The following is a 21,702-nucleotide window of genomic DNA, read 5'->3' on the forward strand; positions in this document are numbered from 1 at the left end:
TTATATTTTATCTCCCCCCACACCCTCATTTTCCTCCCCCCACCAACATTTTCGTCCTCCAAAACCCATTCATTTCCTAATTTCTATTTCCCCAACCTATTTCGATTGAAGCTATTTATTTAAGTTGATTTTATTGAAGAAGTCAGAAGTGGTTGACATTCACTTTCAATATTATTTATAGTAAGGGATATGCCGTTTTTAACCACAACTTGTGTGCCAATGGCGCGAATTATGATGTATTTATAGAGCTTGATTTGCTACCATGGTTGCGACTTTCAGAAATACAAATATTAATGAAAAGTTGTCTTTGTATGCAAGACTTAGGCCGAAGAGCATAAACAGTGGTGAACTTACATAAATTCACCGCTTGGAAAAAAAAGTGTTAAAATTTTGTGAGAACAGCAGTGAATGCGGTGAACTTACATAAATTCACCGCTTAGACGAGAAGTTTTAAAATCGTTTCAATACTGGGGAACTAAAAACAAATTTGACAAGTATGACAAGTCTTGTCCAAGACTTACATTAGAATTTAAAGTTAATTTTCAAGTCCAACCACTTTTCAAAAATTTTCGAGTCAAAATCTCGAATTCCGAAAGAAAATGAAACGAGTTTTCAGCATCAAAATTCGAGTTTAAACTTGATGTTCTTCTTTAACCCTTTTAGGGAAGACAACAATTGTTGGTCATCCCCAAAACTGCTAAGATGTAATATCCTAAAAGAGCAAATGAAGAATGTTCACATGCGCTCAAACTTGTGACTGAAGAACGCCAGTGAAGGACGCTGAAGAATAGTCATTTAAAAAACCGGCAGAAATAACTTCCAACAAGTTAAAAATTGAGTTTTTCTCCAGGATGAAGACACCCCATTATCATGACGATAGCACACAGTATTGAGCTAATAACTTGGTTGTCTGGACCAATAGCTTAGTTTCAATTTGCGTTCGTTGTATCCGTTGCTTCAAGTTATATGAAATTTTGAGAATTTGAGAAAAAAAATTTGTCACTGTTGTCTACGAAAGTCACAAAAATTTCTCATAATTAGCAAATTAGAATTTTGCAATGTAATGTTAAAATACATTGCAAAATTCAAATTTCAAATACATTGCAAAAGTAATTCCGGGACATTTCTGTGGTTGTTTCGTAGTGAAAAGTGACAAAATTTTGTCATAAATTCTCATATAAGTTGAAGTCTTTGACAGCCTATCATGACCTCTGGGAGTTTTTCTAGAGCGGTCCGTAAAATATCTGAGACAATAATATGTTTCAACAGCTTTGAAATTTATCAATTTATATGCACACTCAACAGCATCTAGGTAAACTCTGATAACGACCAGCCTAAAATGAAAAAATTTCCATCGTTTATACTTTGAGGAGTAAATGCATAAAAGAACATACATTAAAAATTTATTAATCACGCAGGTGCAGAAAAAGGTGAAAAATGGACAAAACTTTGAAAAATAGTCTCTTGTGATATAAGCTGAGTTCTGTTTTTCATCTTTCCAAATTTTGCTCTCAAATTCGGAATTTATCACGCTTTCCAAGGTGGTTTTGTAGTCAGTCAAAGCGATTCCAAAGCTTCAAAAAAGCTTCATTTTAATCAGATTAGAGTGCATGTTGAAAATTCGTAAATGATTGAACGCCGCTGAAGCAAAAAATGTAAATGTCGAAACACAGTTTATCAAACGTTTCAATATTAGCACAACTGTTTCTGTTATGTATTAAAAAGTATTGATTTCATTTATTCGAAAGAGAATTATTTTGCTTGCCATGCCAAATTGAAGTTAAATAAAAAACGGCTTGATTTCATATTTAAAAAGAAGACGGAAATTGTTAATTATCACGTCTTTGTGCGGTTCTTAACGGTTTTGATCGTTTCGGAAACATTATTTACAGAGAATTAGCGAATAACGATAGAAATCAATAAATATCTTTAACTTTTCTTCATAAACTCACTTATAATCTCTTTTTAGTAAAATTATCCATGAAATTCAAATTGTGTCTGTGTTTATGTGCATTACTATATTTCCAAAAAAAACTAACCTGAGCAACTTTATCCTTCGTGTATCACCAGAAAATTTTGGATGGCTCTAAAATGAACAAATCACCTCAGAATTTTAAAAAACTTAATCTAACCGCATGCAATTTCATTTCTAAATTTTGGCCTGGTCTCTAACGTTTTTGCTGGAAACTTAATCTGATCACCTTTCCGCTTAAATAAGAACAAGAAAATTGTTGAACAAAATAATTTAGTGCAAATTTTTGATTTTCAACCTATAATTTTTCAATTTTCACAATTATTGAGTTGCAAAGTCGAAAATGTTCTTAAAATTTTCTCAATTTCTCTAGAACGCTTCAGCTTTAAGCCTATTCAATATAACTAACACCTTACGCATCTCTTTATTGTTTTTTTTCATCTTAATTAATTGTATTTGGCTGATTTTTCTCCTTCAAAAAATGACGTGAAATGTTACAATGTCCTCCTCTACATGCTCTTCGAACAGCGACTGTGTTTCGGGCGCCCCAAAATGTTGTTACTACAGAAGTACCCTCACATACAAATGTTGTCACATACATGAAGACGAGGGCAATTTGTTCAACCTCATTTGGTACTCTTTGGGTGCACTGTTTCTGGTGGTCATTTGCATAGGGTTGATAATTGTCCGGTGTATCAAACGGAAGTTACAGAAGAATGCGGGCACAGGTCACGATGAAAACAAACCCGAAAATAGGCGCAATTGCAATCAAATACGAAATGCGGTTAGAATCACTAAAGTGCTGAGCTCAATGGTTAACTTGGTATCTTTTCGAGAAAAATTCGTTATTTCTGCTCCTGAAGTTCACCGCCTTCTTATTTGTCGCGAAAAATATTTTTAGTTTCCTTTCAGTATTTATCGAAAATGCTGCTTCTCATTTTGGATATGTGAAATATTATATAAATTTAAACAATAAAGAAAACAGTAATTTGAACAGTAATTTTTAAAATGGAAAATAACAAAAAAAATCAACGCGAATTGAAATATTTTAGTAATTATACCTTTTCTAAATTATTCAATCTGATCAGAAAGCAATTTACTTAACTTCGTGGATAAACTGATTAAAGCAGATTTGCCTATTACAATATCTATATTTTGACGAATAAATACAGTACTTTCGTTTTTGGTTCTTAAGATAATTTTTTAATTTGTACCAGAGGTGAGATCATGTTCAATCTGTACTATACAAGCAAATAAATCTATAGTTGAAAAAATTCCATTTTTAAAACAAAAAATTAACCGAAATTTTGCAAGTTTTTTAAAATCTTTACTCTATGAAAACTGACATCGCTAGAAAAAAGTCATACACAAATCTAAAGAGATTTTTCTCTTCATCCAGACTGTAACCAATTTTAAAATAAAATCATTATCTTCATTGTAAATAGCTTTCATCTCCAGTTTTTTTGTTATTTTACTGAAGTCTGGCTGCTGATATTGAAGGCGAGCAAGATATAGAGAAAGTGGAAGAGAGGGAGAGAGAGAGAGAGAGAGAGAGAGAGAGAGAGAGAGAGAGAGAGAGAGAGAGAGCAGATGATCTGGCAGTACCGTGAAGAATTTTTAAAAAAATCAATTATCTTACTCAACACTCTGGATAAATTTTTGAGATCGTTGATGAAATAGCGATTCGTTTTGCGATCTAATTAGTGCTCGAACTACTTTCTTTCATCCGGTGAACAGAAATTATTTACGAACCGCAATGACGGTTTTAGCAGAAAAGGCATTGGGTTTTGCAATATACTTAAGTCTTTTTTTCCGTTTTTTAAAAAATTTACCGAGCAGGCTGAAATTGTAAAAGCTCAAATCTGCGAAAAAACTAAAATCAAACCTCAATTATATGTGGTTCAACTCGGCAGGAAATATTAGGAGAATTTTACTACTTCAAAAAGATCTAAGTTACAGTCATCAAAATGAAGTACTTTATCCAGCAATAAAACGAGCGTGTGATATTGAATTTCAGCTTTGTTTTTGTGACAGCTGATTAAATATCAGTAAAATTAGATGGAATTATTCGTTTTCATGTCGAAACAGCGTTTCTTAACAAAAAAATTGCTACATGGATCTCATAATTGTGGCGTGGTTCTCCTAAGATTCTAGTAAGTTGGTTAGTTCTAAGAAATGTGGAGAAAAGACTATCAGATGGATTTTCAACATAATATGGTTTTCAACATCAGATGGATTTTCAACATAACATGAGCCATAGTCGGTCCGCAGCTGGTCTATTTTAGAAAATTCATTATTCTGTTGACAATAATCAAGTTTGAGTGTATTCAAATTAGTTTCCTTGATGTTGCTAGAAATTTATCTTTTCATCCAATCTGTTCATTTTGGATGAAATAATGAAGAGTTTGTAATCATTGCATCTCCAGAATAATTTAGGTTTCCCAATGTGCAGTTCTTCTTCATTATGATTATATTGGGGTCATGTGGTTTCCCCAGGCTAAAATTATCCTGTACAGTCTGAAAACTACTCATACCCCAAAATTAAGTATGAGCAGAGTAATGTCATACTTTCGTAGATTATAACTGGCAATTACTATAGTAGTATATACACTATTTATTTATAAACTAGTTCGTAGGCAATTATCACAAAGCCCATTTAGCTTAGTGGTTACGACTTGCTACGCAAATTAAATGATACGAGTACTCACTCGAAAATTCGAATTGCATAGAAAACAAATATTGTTAGCGGGAGTAAAGCTGAGCATATTGTTTTTCATGCAATAAATTTTACTCAAAAATCAAGACCGGCCCGTGTAAAATGGGACATGAACAGAGTACTGGCCATCCTAAAAAACAGAATGGCTCTCTACTGATTCAGCGCTGATTTACTCCGCCACCAACTTCCGGGGTATCCCCAAAAGAATGTGATTCAGAGCAACACTGTTAAAATGTCATTCTTTTGGGATCTATTCTGTTTCGGACCCCCAGTGTTTTTTATGACCCCAGCTACAAATTATAGGTTGTTATATAGCACGTTACTGTGTAAGAAAATAGCACGTATGCCTGAAGGTCATAAAAGGTTTATGTTCACAAACCGGGGGGGGGGGACAGAATAGATCCTTTTTTGATCAGTGTAGTTATGCCTGATCTTCTTTTTTTAAGCTCTTAATTCCTTTGTTTTCTATGGCTTAGGTTTACCTTATACATTAAAACAGGGTTATCACTCACAGGTCAGCAATCAAGCCAATTATGCAAACAAAAAAAATTAGGTTTGATTATTGAAAGTTGAAATTTGAGTTCAAATTTTTGATGCTCTTAGAACATAATGTTGATCTAGAGATTATATTTATCTTAGAGAGCAAGAGCAGAAGTTAAATAGACAAATCGCTGGTCTGCTTCAAAAAACTGTTTGATTGGTATTCTCCTTAGTTAAGTTATCATTTGTGATAATATCTATCCCAACTTTCTTGCGATCAGTATACTTGCTCTGCCATTTATTCAAAAATTTTTAAATGGGCGCTTTGAAATTTTGATCCAAACTGTTTCAACCCCCTCTCCCCCTCCCCACCGCTAGCTTCGTTGCCCCCGCCCCGGAGCATGTGCTATCTTTTACATACTAACGTGCTACATAACCATACATAATTTGTAATTGGATTGCATAAGAAAAACCTTGAGGACAGAATAGATAACGCAATTTCATCACCGCATGCTGAAGAGTAATCATTTATTTTGCTTTTTGTACAAAACAGTATAATATTAGCAAAACTGAGCAGTGTTTGAATATAAATTATCTTTCGAAACAAATTCCTTCTCGTTGAAGTGTTCGGTTTGAGAAATTATTAAGAACTTCAACTTTCTTCAAAAATATATTTTACGTTATCACTGCTTAAAAAAACTTTGGAACTTTCTAGATAGGAAATTGTTGACAGCAAAAAAAAAATTCTGCCGGTCAGTCTCAATGACGATGGTCGGTCTAATCATCCAACTAACTTGTCAGTGGTAGCAACATTTGCAGATGAAACGAAAAATTAAGTGAGAATGTTTTCATTTTGATATTCGTCATTGGAAAATATTTCTCCTCCAAAATATGGAATAGTAGATGCTAGATTTATAGATTTAGTTTTAGTCTGATTAAACTTAAATCTAGCATTCAGCATCTACTATTCCATATTTTGGAGGAGAAATTTTGTCCGATGACCAATATCAAAATAAAAACATTCTCAATTAAGTTTTTCGTTTCATCTGCAAATGTTGTTACCACTGACAAGTTAGTCGTTTGCTTAGACCGACCGTCGTAATTGAGACTGACCGGTAGAATTTTTGTTTGTTTTTGCTGTCAACAATTTCTCATACATACTGCAGATATATATCTGCAGTATGTATGAGAAATACATAGAGTATACACAAAAGAAAATTAAACTTGACTTAATTTGGTCATTTAGGAGCTGATAAGTTGTCTCATGAGAAATAGGTGACCAAACGACTCAAAAAGTGGGTGCTAATCGGAAAGTCTTGCTATTCCTACATAAAAACTCTAGCTATTAGGGTGAAAATGAAACTTTTGTTTCCCCCTGTCTCAAGATTTAAGGAGCTGTTCCCATTATAGTCGCACCCTCCTCGCTTAATTAGGCTAAAGTGTGCTGCCCACGCATTCCCTAAAAACAATCTGAAGCAATCTCAAAGTTTTTTAATCTGCAGTAAAAATCATATGTCAATATGCAATAAACGAGGCAAGGAGGCCTATTTCGCAATGCTTCCGGGCTATTTTTCGTAGAGGTGGGGGTGGGGGTGAAGCAATAATTGTAGGAAGAAGTTGATTAAAATTTAAATATGATTTTAGAATTGTGGAAGAAGTGACGGAGTGGGAGACAGGCAGATTTCTCCACCAGAATACTGCGCCTCCCTGCCTCCCCCCGCATACACAGAAAACTCACTACAGGTATTCCTTAACGACCTTCAGACTTGATATCGAATCAAATTCCCATCTTGCAAAAATTTTAACACGAAAGTTATATTTATTCATTTTTCAAAATATAGTTTTGCTGCAATCATTGCTGTAGGCATTAAAACTAAAGCGAATGGAAATAAATTTTCCGTTCATCAAATTATTCTATCGTAGTTGACTTTTTTGATCTGACTATAAAACATATTTCCTGTTAACCATAAAAGGACATGCAGGAATCCTAATAGTCATGCAGAGTTACATGCGAATTGCATTATTTCCCGGTAGCCACACAAAGATGATATGTATGCTTCCCTTATTATCATACAAGAATAGCATTACAATTTTTGGGAGTCAAAATTGTGTAATTTTTTTATTAATTGAAAACTTTGAAAAAATTTCCTAGTAATCATACAAAGTCATATTTAATATCTTAATAAAAAATGAATAGAGCTTCAAAATGCAGTCGGTGGCCACTTGAATTCTTATGTTGCTCTAACAGTCAATTTACTAAAAGCTTTAAACCCACAGAAAAAAAAATAAATTTTTTTGCTTCTATAATTTTATTTCTGACATTTATTGAGATAAAATTAACTCAAATTTCAAATTTCCATATAAGGTTTAATTATGTCTTTATCTGCAGTAAGAACCACAGAACTTTATGTAGCTTATGCAAAATGTATCTTGTAACTATAAGCTAACACAATGCAAACATTTTTACAAAGTGCTTGTGTGAGCTCTTTTGAGATTTGGAAAATGTTGACTCTGACTCATTTTGGTAAGTTCTTACAAATACGTTTTAAAAAACTGAAAATAAAATTTTTTTGATTTCGAATTCATCATTCTAGGTTCATATACGAGTTCCCTGTAAGGATACATTGATACATACATTATAATACATATATTATAATGAAACACATATATATATTATAATGAATACATATATTATATATAATACATATATTATAATGAAACATATTATAATCTGTAATAATATATGGTACTAGTATGACTACAAGGAATGCGCCACCCGGATTAGTGGAAAATATTGTGAATGCTGCACTTTTCAACTTTTCAGCTAAACTATAAACAATTTTTTCAATAGTAGAGTAACGGTTTTTCTCCAAATTTATGTTTTGCATTTTATGCAACAACTTGAACAAATATTAAAAAGGATTGTTTAATTTTTTGCATCAGTTCAAGTAACTACCACTCAGTAGACATTGGCTTGTTCAAAGCATGCTTAGAGAGCATATTTAAGCATGTTATAGGCAAGCCAGGTCTTGGCCAAGACTTGCATTTAGACTTGCATGTCTTGGCCAAGACTTGCATTTAGACTTGCACGTCTTGGCCAAGACTTGCGTTTAGACTTGCACGTCTTGGCCAGGACTTGCATTTAGACTTGCACGTCTTGGCCAAGACTTACATTTAGACTTGCACTTCTTGGCCAGGACTTGCATTTAGACTTGCACGTCTTGGCCAAGACTTACATTTAGACTTGGATGTTTTGGCCAAGACTTACATTTAGACTTGCATGTCTTGGCCAAGACTTGCATTTAGACTTGCACGTCTTGGCCAAGACTTGCGTTTAGACTTGCACGTCTTGGCCAGGACTTGCATTTAGACTTGTACGTCTTGGCCAAGACTTACATTTAGACTTGCACGTCTTGGCCATGACTTGCATTTAGACTTGCATGTCTTGGCCAAGACTTGCATTATACTGACAAGTGTAAAAACTGACATGTTCATAGTTCTGAATCAGTACTGATATAAGACTTGCAATTTGACGTGCCCAGTACTGATGTTGACTTGCCGTTCAGTCCGGGCAATCATCAGTAAACATAACGACGAAAACAATTAACTCTATTAACATTGAACGAGAAGCGGTGTTTTGATGCTGACTCCCCACAGTGTATTATACGATCCCAAGTCGCTTTTTGATCACCATGATGTATACACACATTTTTTTTTACAATTCCTTCACCCCACATACAATCGACAGTCTGGGTGTGGGTTCCATCGCTAAGTTTAACAAAGTTTTAACTCCTGCTGACAATGTTGTGCTAATATCTATTTTAACATTTGGAGCTTTGTATCCGGTACAGCAGTCATGCATCATTGTAGTGGTCGTTTCTATGTATTTTTAATGCATCCCATAAGAATTGCCGATCTTGTCTCCATGACAGTACAGAGGAAGAATTTTTTTACTCTCTGTGCAAAACACATTGTCGTGCCAGCACTCAAACTTAGGTCGGTTTGCGGCGGGTAACCATATTTTTGTCAATTTCCACTAAATATACTGTTATCGATTCTCCCTTTTTAAACCAAACTTTGACAGTTTTTACAAAGTTGGACATAGGAAATCAACATTTTTGCCATTGGGGTTAACAAAATGTAATGAAAAATGATAGGCGAGCATTATTTTGTTGCGGGTCATAAAATAGTCTGCCTAAAGAAACGGGGGACCCAAGCAAAATTGATCTGTTTTTTCGTTAACAAAATGTGATTGTCTTTGAGCTATGTATTGTAAAGTTACCTGAAAATTTTGTTGAATTACAGAAATCCCAACTAGTTTAAAAAGTGAAAATATGGAAAAATAAATGTCTATATGAGACTGAGGTCGATCACGCATTTTTCAAAACGACGCCAATGATCTAATAAAACCGACTAGTGTGAAACAAAGTGGTCCTGATCGACAGGATGTGGAATTCAGTTTAGCTAACATAGAAATTAATTTTTTAAGTGTGCAAAACAACTGACAGAGTTTGAACCCTTACCTGCAGTTTGAAAAATCAATCATTCAGCTATACCAATTTTGCTCATTTATCGGTTAAAATCACTTTTATGTTGTCAACAGACTTAATTCCGGCATCAGAATAAATTAAATGATGCAAGAATTAAGAAGCCAAGCGTAAAATGTGCACTTGATAGCGAAAAATGCTTAAACACGTAGAAAAGGCGAACAACTTTAAAACAATTGCTGCAAATGGCAACTATAGGTATTGTGTTTCACGTCAACTTTAAAGGGATGAAAAAATTAAGAGGGTAAAGCCGCTCAGAGTTTACATGAAAACTTTCCACAGTCACTTTTCAACTCAATTCAGAACATTTTCCAAAAAACTTTTAATATTTTTTATGCTTTGTAAATTGTTTTATCCCAATTGTTTTGTTTTGTTTGGAGAGAGGAATTAATAGCGCAGTCTTACTGTGCGATCGGGCTTACTTCTCCTATAACCAGTTTTTAATTTGACTAGAGAGAGTTTTCCAACAATTTTTATGCCATTTTGGAATTTTAGAACGCCTTATTAAATTTGTACGGCCTTAGTATGGCTCTTTATCAAGCTTGAGACGGCCTTAGTACGCACAGTATTAATCTTGATACTGCCTCAATACGGTAACTTAGAAATGTTTGTACGGTTTTTATCGATACGGTAAAGTGCTACCGCCTTACTAAGTTTTCAAAGTTCAGACAACTGTTGTGTAGCTTTATTAACCTGAGTACGGTAGTTATGTTATGAATTTTGCCTTCATTGAACCAACGCCAAGCCATTTTCGAAGAACATATATACAAGTCTAAAATCATAACCGCCTCAGATTGCAATTTATTACAATTTAAGATTACAATTGACTGGCTCAATTGGTTGTTTCCAGATAAGTCTGGAATACGTAAAACCTCTGCAACGTCTGAAAATGAGTACTTAGACTACAAATACCCAAAAATAAGAAAAGATGTATGCCCCCGATAAGATGGGAGACCGAAACAAGATAGATTATGTTTTTTCAAAATTTTTTGGTTGGCTTTTTATGTACTGTAAATTTACCTGCAATTATCTTTAAATTACAGTAATCCCACTTATGTAATTTAATAGTCATTTTGAGACTGAGGTAGAACACGCTTCATTAATAAAACTCTCGCAAATGAACATGTCGTACAGATTTACAATCTGTAGATTTGAATTGTTTCGTAGTGCCAATTAGCTTTCTTTACTTCGGCCAATTTAAGGGTGAATTGGCGGAGCGATTTAATGCTTTATTTGTTATTTGAAATTGACTATTTGAGTTACAGCATTTAGGCTGAATTGGCGGAGCGAATTCGTGTTCAATTATTTGTAGTGTATTTCGCTTAGCGAAAGATACCAAAATTTTGATGCGTCTGAATTTAGACTTTGGCGAATCGGAATCTAGTTAAGAGAGAGAGTCAACTATTTTGAATTACGAAATTGAGAAGAATGAGATTAGGCAAAATTAACAAAACTGCTTAACAATTTGTTCACAAGATAACATTACTAAATGCGGCAACTTACAATCACGAGACAAGGTGAACAGACAAAAGATCATGCACAGGGTGTAAACAAATTAACAAGTATGAAATCATAAGATTTGATCTTCAAAATTAAACTAAATGGATGAACAAATTAAAAGTAGATGAATTGAACTAAATTAAGTTAAACAGAAAATGAACCAAATTAGTTACACCAAATAATGAACTCAAATTAAAAATGTACTATTGTACCACATTTCCCCCTTGGCGAAAATAAATAACATGTTTTTTATCAGAAAATTAATAGTCAATATGTACTTGTTAAAATAATTAATACTATAATGTTTTAATCAGAGTTTTGAATGCACAGTTTTACTCATTAATCACTTTCGCTTTCGTAATATCTCTCCGCTTCGCCAAATGTCATAGACAACTCTGGTTCCTCGTGATTGGGAGAGACGTAGAATTGAGTTGGATAGGAGGTTGTTGTAGAGCATGGGCCGACAGTAAAGTTTGACTCCTCTTGATTGGACTGTGCTGCAGCAGTTTGTATTGCCGAGATTATAGACTTGTTTTTAATTTGTTGTTTCTTAAGGTTTTGCCGTCTTTTCTGTTTTCCAATTGCTGCAGTACTTGGTGTTATGGGAGGGCATGATTGAATTGGAGTCACAGATTCGTCCGATTCTGTGGTCGATATTGCGGAGCGTTTTCTCTTTGAGGGAAGTAGCGCTGCGGATGCTTTTGTAGCTGCTTTTCTCTTTGGTCTGCTTGGTGGCTCCGCGATAACGATACTTGAAGTTGGTAATCCCATTGGCACCGCGAGATCGTTATTTGATTCTGTGATTTGATTTGGCGGCACCGTTGGTTGTTGTTTCTTTGGCTTAGTCGGCATTCTTACTCGGAGGGCGCGTGTAACATTGGAGTGAATTGACGACACTGTACTGACGTCATCTGCCACTTTTCTGTGTTTCACTCTTTTTCCACCTTCTAACTTTTCCCTTGATTCCTTTGCATGGTGGTTTATGAGTTCCTCCGTTGTTTTGCCCGTGGGGAGCTTTGGGCGTCTGTTTGCGTATACTTGCAGATCTGTGTTTCGTTCCGCCTTTGTTCCAAACTTTGCGAGATCGGAATTCCTGATTGTTACCTCTCTCTTGCCCGGTTCTTTAATTACTGAGGTGTTTTCATTTGTTTTAATTACTGAAGATCCTGGTGCGAGAACGTCATATAGACCGTCGAGACTTTTCTTTGATCGTTTTGTTCGTGGTCTCTTTTTAGCCAATTTTACCTCCAGTGATGATTCTGTTCTGGGTATCGATTGGCCGACATCTGGATGAGAAATTAATCTCGATTCCTTGTTTGGGTCCTCCTTTTGTCTTTTCATCGCCTCTTTGCCCAGTTTGTCCTTGTTCACTTCCATTTCAATGTCACTTCGCTCATCATTGTTCCAATTTTCGTCTGTGATCAGCTGGTCCCATCTGACAATCTCCAAATCTAAATATTTGTTAAGAATATTTTTGTAAGTTAAGCTTTTTGAATCGGGATTAGTCGTTATATTGCTTAATGGTGTATTCGCTTTTCTGCCAAAATGTGCCTCAATTGGTGATATTCCAATAGTCTTTTGACGACATATTCGTAACTGATAAATTATTGAATTTATTGATGCTTTCATATTAAATTGATTTTGCGCCACCGTTTTAATACAGGCTAAGCGATTCTTGATTGTTTGAATGAGTCTTTCAACCAAACCAATAGCTCTGTGGTCGTGTATTGGCGCCTCGATTAGCTGTATGTTATTTTGATTACAAAATGTTTTAATTTGATGCCTCGTTTGACATCTAGCTTGATCCAATCTAATTGCGCGGGGTATACCGTGTAGCAAAACATATTCTTGAAGAAACTTTAAAATATTATCTACATTAGCTCTATCAAATACTTCTGCTGTTGGGAATTTTGAAAATCGATCAATACATGCAAGAAAATAAATCTCTTGATTTTTTTCATTATAGATGGGTCCTCCAAAATCAATTTGAATCTCTTCATTAGGAACTTTACATAACTTTAATGGTGCCCATTTATTTGCTGGTATAATAGGTTTTAAATTTTTACCAATCTTGACACAGGGGTTGCACTTTGCTGTTTTGGTTGCAATGTCCCTGTGCATATATGGCCACCACGCGTGTGTTGCCATATCAGTCATTCCGCATGTGCCAGGATGAGTTGCGTGGATTGCGTCTACATAAGCATCCTTGATTGCATGGGGAAGAGCAATTCTGTCATCTATGCAGACACACCCATTCTTCACATGCAAGTCCTTCCAGAAGGAATGAATGTAGGGTGATATTTGTCTACATCTATCTTCATTGTCCGTCAAAATGCAGTCGCGAATCTCTTTCAAGATCGCGTCCTTGGTTGTCAGGCTGGCCATTAGAGAGCTTGAGCTCTACTGACGGCGAAGTGGCTGTTGTATCTGTAGTAGGTGTTATGGTGGTCACGGGTGCCGCTTGAACAGTAGAAGGTCCCTCCTCTGCAAATCGTACTCTCGATGGGGTCGATTGTTTAACTGTCATCAGCGTTTCATCATCAGAAGGCGATTGAGACATCATGTAAACGTTCTTGAATTTCGTTGCGATTCGTTGAAAGTGATTTAAATTAGAGAGTGAGTGTTCGGTGGGTCAGTTTAAGGCAAAAAGCGAGTGAGGAATGATAGTTGTCTCGATTTTGGGGATGGAATTTAAATTATTTATCGTTAATTCGCTAATTGAGTCGTCAATTTGCGTGCTTGTAGAATGTTCTGGACTTCGCGGTGCGAAATCACTACATAAGTTATTAGTGGAATTTGGATTATTTACGACGCATTTTGTAGATTGATTTCGCGCTGCGAAATCGACGTAATTTTCGGCATTTAATAAGAAGCGTTTCGCACTACGTTTAATTACATCCAATTTAGCAACAATAAATTGCTCGTCCTATGTGGATATATTAGCAGCTTGTTGATGCGGGTCGCGAGATATATAATCCACTAATCCCATTTTTGTGCCCGGAAGGTGATCAATCGAGAAGTCAAATGGTAGTAAACGATCTACCCAACGTGTCAGTCTACTATTATTTGATTTGTTAGATCTATTTTCTCTCATAATAGAGAGAAGTGCTCTATGATCAGTTATCACAGTAAAGGGTTTTCCGTATAAATAATACTTAAAATGTTCCACTGACCAAACAACACCCAGAAGTTCTAGTTCGTTTATACTATATCTGTCTTCAACAGAGTTCAAAAATCGCGACGCGAATGCTACAGTATGCCACCCATTAGGTGTTCGTTGTTCCAATGCACATCCCAATCCTTTACGCGAGGCGTCACATTTAATTCGTGTTTCTAATTCCGGGTTGAAATGTTTATTTTCAGTGGTTTCCGTAATTTGTTCTTTTATTAAAGAAAACTGTTTATCGTGCTCTTCCGTCCACAGAAATTTCGAATTTTTCTTAAGCAATGGTTGTAGGGTGTAACATAATTCTGACAAATTCGGGATATATTTTCCAAGATGGTGTACAGAACCCATAAAAGAGCGAAATTTTTTAAGATTAGTAGGTGCCGATAATTTTCCAATTGCATCTGTTTTACTTGAAAGTGGGGTTACACCTGATTGTGTAATATTATGACCGAGTCATTCAATCGTCTCTTTTGCGAAGTGACATTTTGCAAGATTTATGCGTAAGTTTTCCTGATCCAGTTTTATTAGACATTTTCGTACCAAGTCGAGATGTTTTTCAATTCCACCTCTACTAACGATCAAAATGTCATCTAAGAAACAGAAAGTGTTTTCCAAACCGGCAAGAGTACAGTCAATAGCTTTTTGGAACTCAGCTGGCATGTCCGTTAGGCCGTAAAATCCAGTTTTAAATCGATATGTGCCAGTCATATCTCCACTAACTATGTTGAAGTTACAATGGCGGGCCGTATCACTGTGTAGCTTTAGTTGACTATAAGCGTATTGCAAATCAAGAGTTGTGAAATAAGCAGTCTCCTGCGGCGCCGTTGACAGTGTTTGCGAAATTGTTTGAATTAGCGAATCTATATTAGGCATTTGATAATTGTTTTTATGAATAGCTTTGTTTAGGATTTTTGAATCGAGTGCTATTTTGATTGACTTGTCCTTTTTTTACCGTAATAACAATCGGAGATATGAAAAATTGATTGGAACAGTTGTTTAACTTTTCGATATGTCCTTCACTTAACAGTTTTTCTAATTCAATTTTCACTTTCGGTTGGAGGTGTATGGGTACTTTTCGTCCTTTTTGATGTATTACTCGATAATTTGTGTGAAATTTTGAATTGACCGTGTGATTTTTTGATTTTCCAATTCGGGATATCAAATCAGGAAATTCCTTTGCCAGTGATTTCTTGATTGCACAAGGTGGATCTATATTATTAACTTCTAATTGCGGGCAAGGCTTCTCAGAAATTGTGATGCCTAACTGATCAAAAAGATCTCTTCGTAATATTGGTCGAAATCCATCGGCTACAACTGTTATTTTTGCTTTCTGAATGCTCCAATCATTACATTTTATCGGCGTTTTCAAAGTGCCAAGGGGTTGAACGATATCGTTAGAAAATGACTTCAATTCCAATGGTTTTTTCTCCGACCATTGTGATTGAGCACAATTGAACATTATTTCTCTTGCGAGCGACATAATAATAATGGTACAACCACTACCAGAGTCTAGAAGTAAATCACAGTTTGTGTTTCCGATTGTTAATGACAAATTTTTCAGTGTCAAATTTGGGGAACTCATATTTTCAATTGTGGCAACGTAATTATCATCCGAAGAATCATAGTCTGAGTTAATTTGCTCATTATAATTGATATAATTGACGTTCAGACTTTCCTGGCTAGAGTTTTGATTAGATGTTTCTGCCGTATCTACAGTGTTAATGCGATTAGTTTGTTGAGTGTTTCTTGTAGTAATAAGTCTTCGACGACAAACTTTAGCAAAATGGTTTTGCAAACCACAGTGGTTACATTTCTTACCCATTGCGGGGCAAACCTGACGATGTGTAGGTGTCCAGACTTGACCACAACCACGGCATTGTCCAACGGATGCACGGTTTGTGACTGTTCTGCTTGATTGAGGTCCCCGTACTCCCGCGCCGCGAAATCGATTGAATTGTTGTACCGCGTTCACCGTACTGCCAGTTGCTCCGTTATTAGATGAAATTCTTTGCTGATTCTGATTACCCATTTGCATGTTGACTGCAATGCTGAGTGCCCTCTCTGGTTCAACTGTGTCCCTTAGAAGCTCTCATTGAATGTCATCATCCAGCATGTTAGTGATGAAAATGTCCCTGATGATGGCTTCTTCACGGTTTTCAAAGTCGCAATTTTCAGCCAGTTCTTTCAAGATGTTGTAGAATTGCTCTACAGTTTCGCCCTTCTTTTGCTTCCGAGAGAAGAACACAAATCAATCAAATGTGATGTTTCTTGGGCGGAAAAAGGCAATCTCCATCATTTCCCAGAGTTTGAGGGTAGTCAAATCGTAAATATTGTCGTGCGGGAATTTTTGTGTTAGTAGTCGTCTTCCTTCAGTACCAAAACTTATGTACAATAGAGATACGCGTTTCTGATCACACAAATTCCATGGACGCTCCCCGCATAGTATTCCCGCTTCTGTTATCTTTTGACATTTTAGATCCCATTGCAACTTCAGCTGGTTGTTTCTTATTCTACGTTCTCTCTCTGCTTCCTCAGTTGTGTCGTCAATCGGCATCTCGTACTTCGGTTCCACTGGCAGACGAACTGTCGATGGTTTGGGTTGTAGCAATGTGTCTATAGTGATATTCTTGCGAGCGAGAATCGCTAGTTTTAGTTGAATTCTCCATTTCTCCAATCTGATTGGTGGGTCTGAGGTTGGTCGTTCCCAAAATGGCTCTATCGACAGCGGTGTTTTTCTCGATTCTCGAGCTGATTGCGCCATGTCGTACAGATTTACAATCTGTAGATTTGACTTGTTTCGTAGTGCCAATTAGCTTTCTTTACTTCGGCCAATTTAAGGGTGAATTGGCGGAGCGATTTTATGCTTTATTTGTTATTTGAAATTGACTATTTGAGTTACAGTATTTAGGCTGAATTGGCGGAGCGAATTCGTGTTCAATTATTTGTAGTGTATTTCGCTTAGCGAAAGATACCAAAATTTTGATGCGTCTGAATTTAGACTTTGGCGAATCGGAATCTAGTTAAGAGAGAGAGTCAACTATTTTGAATTACGAAATTGAGAAGAATGAGATTAGGCAAAATTAACAAAACTGCTTAACAATTTGTTCACAAGATAATATTACTAAATGCGGCAACTTACAATCACGAGACAAGGTGAACAGACAAAAGATCATGCACAGGGTGTAAACAAATTAACAAGTATGAAATCATAAGATTTGATCTTCAAAATTAAACTAAATGGATGAACAAATTAAAAGTAGATGAATTGAACTAAATTAAGTTAAACAGAAATTGAACCAAATTAGTTACACCAAATAATGAACTCAAACTAAAAATGTACTATTGTACCACAGAACAATTATAAATCAATTAACGTCGGACAAAATGCTATCGAATGACCGGAGGAGACATTCAACTTAGATAGTGTAGAATAACAAATTTTTAGGCATGCAAAACAACTGATATGTTTTCGGAAGTTTACCAGCAGTCTCGGAAATCAATCACTCAGCTATCTTAACTTGGCTCATTTATCGCTTTCAATCACTTTTATGTTAGCAATAGACTTAATTTTGAAATGAGAATAAAATAAATCACGCAAAAATAATGAAGCCAAGCGTACAAAAATGCACTTCATAGTAAAAACCGTTTTTATAACCAGAGCAAAATCAAATGCATAGAACAACGCACAACTTTAAAAAAAACATTCGGCAAAATTCTTGAGAGAGCAACTAGGAAATTGCCTAAGTAAGTTTGAAAAACAACTTCACGCACGCAATGCTGTCAAGAAATTGCAGTGATGAACGAAAAAAAAACATAGCAGAGCACGAAGAGTACCGAGCCGCAACTCAAACAGTTGAGGAAAACTATTAATTAAATTTTTAGCAAAATAAACTTTAATGGCCAATGAAGAACTTTAACCAGCAGACAAAAAAGAGAAAATCAACTCAAAAAGAGAAACTTCTTACCATTTTTGACAACAAAACTTACCATTTTTGACAACAAAAGAACAACAAATGCCGGAAAAACTCAAAAACTATTTAGAGATAAAGAAAAACAAATTGTTAATTTTAAAACTCTTAGAAAAAGAAATTAATTAGATAGATTTTAAATGTTAATAAAAAGAACAAAATTAGGCATTTTCATTTATGTATTTTGAAACAAAACCATGTTTTGTCATGTTCTGTCGGCAGTAGCCACAAAGGCAACAATGAGAATCAACAAATACATGCGGCACAATCACATTTTTTAATGAAGATATATAGCATAATTGTCAACAAATGTTAGTTTTCCATTGAACTTTGATAATCTTTTGAAAAAAGTGGATTTCTAAAATTTTCTTTTTTTCCAGTCCTTTGTGGCTAAATTTAATACTAAAAACTGATTTTTCGCTGACATACAAAAGGTCGAAAAGAGAGGGAAGAAAAAGTAGACAGAACAAAATCAAGAAACGACTCAAAAGCGTCGTTGACAATAATTTCGCCCTTCAATTTACGAGTATATAGTGGCGGAATCCGTCAAAATAGAGAAATGACAACATTAAGTTGAATAACAAAATAGTCAAAAGTTAAAATTATTCTAAAAATCAGCAAATATCAACTATTTTTCATATATTACTTGTAAGCAAACAAACAGAAAATGTTTTTCAAGCGGTTAAGTCAAAAAGCATTGCACAATATTACACAAGGTATAATAAGCACAGAAACATAAGTCAAAAATGAGAGAACACAAAGAAAACAAAAAAACATAGAAAATAACTGATTGGTTCACAAAAATATCTATTTCAGCTTTTAATAAGAAATACCACCACGCATTATGCGTCTCTCCAGTTGACAATAGCTGGAAAAATGAATACAATGGGAAAAAATTGTTAAAAAAGCCCAAAAATGCGCAAACGTTTGAAGAGCTTTGGAATTAGCTCAAAAAAGGGCTCCTTTTAACTAGAAGAAACTACAAAACGCAATCCGACAACAAGATAAATATTTTTTAGTCTAAAACAACTTTTTATTCAACATTAAAATCCTAAAACAAATCGAAAACGAATACAAAAACAAAAAAAGCTGAAGGTTAAAAAAATGCTTGCTCAGCATATTTGCCGCTGCTATTTGTGCTCTTTTTTTTTAAAAGAAGTTTTGAAATAAAATGACAACCCGCCTTTTTCTCCGCTTTCTGAATTCGTTCAGTGAAACAAATTTTTAAAACCTGTTCACATATTTTTTATTTTTGGCTTGTTCATTTGTCAAAAAACAGATTAGGCGGAAGCCTCATGACTTAACTCGAAATTTATTTATGCCCCAGACAAACAAAGCAAAACAAAAAACTTTTTCAACCATTCTAGTCATTTTACCAATCAACTCTTCTAACAAACTTGGGGTTATTAAAAATGGCAACTTTTACCTTCTCCTCAAATTGCGTCAAGCTAATACTTGTTAGAACAATAACTTTTTTATACTAGTTCTTCTCAATCCTTTGTCAGCTCAAAATAAACAAGCGCAAAATAAACAAAAATAACAAAACAAAACAAGAGAAGAAACTAGGTTTGTGTAACATTCAAATGTCTCATCTCAGTAGGAACACCCAGAATATCAGTCAAATAAGCTATTAAGCACAAAAAACTAATCAAATGGAAAAAAAACAAAGAATGACTGAAAAATATATCAGACCATTTGAAAAAAGTAACCAAAATATCTCAAGAAATAAGAAAACTCCTACAGCACTATGAAAACTTTGAAGAAAGCCAAAAAACTGCTTAAAAATTTTCTGAAATGCTTAACAGGCATTTATAGCTTAAAATTGCTTTAAATAGTCAAAAAGATTCTCATTGTGTTCAAAAACAGCGGAAAATGTTTAATTGATGCTTAGCATAATAGAATTATCAAGCGCCAATTATACCAAATGAAAGCACCAAATTATCAAGCACCAAATGAAAAAACAACAACAGGATAAGATAAGTGGAAAAAGGTCCCAGGTTGAGATCCAGACCCAAATTTTCTTCTGATCAGACTTTCCAGACCGAAATCATATCTGATCAGACTTTCCAGACCCCAGTTGCCTCTGATCAGACTTTCTAGACACAAGGGTATCTGATCACACTTTTCATACGCGTTCTGATCAGACCATCTTCAGACCATGCTCCAGACTCAAATTGAGACCATTGCCCAAACCTTAATCAGACTATGATCAGACCCAATTGCGTTCAAAAACATTTCTGATCAGATCCAAGTGCGCTCGAAGAGGTTATGATCAGACCCAATTGCGCTCGAATCTGCCTATTATCAAACATTTCAGACCAAGACAATGGTCCACACTTTTCAGACCAAAATGAGCTCTGATCAGACCATCTCCAGACTATGGTCCAGACTGTAGTGCGCTCGAACTTCCGTCCAGACCTGTAATTTTGGTCTGGGAACACACGGGTGTGCGCTCGACTGGGTCTGATCATAAACCAATTTGGGTCTGGACCTCAACCTGGGGTAAAGTTAAAAATAAAAAATGCAATGATAAAAAATCCACAGGTGTTGAAAAAATTTCCATTGATTCGGTTTTGGACACCACAAGATCTCACATGAGTATCATTAGTTGATCAACATTGACCAATGTTGCGCAAGATCAAAATATATTTGCCGTGTGAACCCTTCCGAGATAAAGTTTCTATTGCACCCTCTGAAATATTTTATTTGAATTAGTTTGAAAAAAGTTATCCTATTTTTATAGATTATGCCCTCAGAAAATTCTCCACCCTATCCAATTGGCCCGACGAATTGCTACGACTCGTCACTTCGGACAAATTCACAATCGTACCCTCAAAACGGGTTCCATGCACCTGTAGCCACTCGTCCTTTTGGTTTCCATGTCCAGTCCTTTTCCAGCCATCAACCCGCCTTTACAGCTGGGCAAATGACAGGTGGAGACGCCACTCAAATGCCTCCTGTTGAAGAAATGCCACCAAGTTATGAACAAAGCAGCTACGGAACCAATTATGGGCTACTTAATAATTATGGATTTGTTGCTAATTCAAACTAAACTCTTTCAGGAACTTTTAACGCGGGTCGAGGTGTTAACGTCATCCCTAGTTGAGAAGACTGAACAAAAACGATAAAGTATTTGTAAGACATCTTCGGTATCGGCGGTTCCAAACTTGAGAATTGTCAGTTTGTTCAGTATTGTCGGTTTCAAACATAAAAAAGATTCGGTATCGTTGTTATTGCACGTAAGAGAGATTCAGTATGTTCGGTACTTAAACGTAAGAGATCGTCGGTATGTTTGGTTTTAGACGTAAGAAAATGTTCTATTTTATTCCATAGTGATTTCTGATCTTTCT

The 21,702-nt window shown here is 35.3% G+C and overlaps 1 protein-coding gene across 1 annotated transcript; it reads left to right on the top strand.

Annotated features, from left to right (window-relative positions):
- Positions 1-1,429: 1,429 nt before the first annotated feature.
- On the top strand, positions 1,430-21,422 carry LOC142345716 (uncharacterized). Its single transcript, XM_075397989.1, has 3 exons — positions 1,430-2,756; positions 6,813-6,911; positions 21,096-21,422. Exons 1-3 carry the CDS (start codon positions 2,472-2,474, stop codon positions 21,402-21,404), a joined length of 693 nt encoding a protein of 230 aa, XP_075254104.1. The 5' UTR covers positions 1,430-2,471; the 3' UTR covers positions 21,405-21,422.
- Positions 21,423-21,702: the final 280 nt, after the last annotated feature.

The sequence above is a fragment of the Convolutriloba macropyga genome, chromosome 1 (assembly GCF_964194025.1).
Source record: "Convolutriloba macropyga chromosome 1, txConMacr16.3, whole genome shotgun sequence".
In the NCBI taxonomy this organism is placed as follows: Eukaryota; Metazoa; Xenacoelomorpha; order Acoela; family Convolutidae; genus Convolutriloba; species Convolutriloba macropyga.

Coding starts and splice junctions, on each gene's coding strand:
- LOC142345716 (XM_075397989.1), top strand. CDS start 2,472: ATGTCCTCCTCTACATGCTCTTCGAACAGCGACTGTGTTTCGGGCGCC. Junction 2,757..6,812: donor GCAATCAAATACGAAATGCG/GTTAGAATCACT, acceptor ATATGATTTTAG/AATTGTGGAAGAAGTGACGG. Junction 6,912..21,095: donor ACACAGAAAACTCACTACAG/GTATTCCTTAAC, acceptor CTATTTTTATAG/ATTATGCCCTCAGAAAATTC.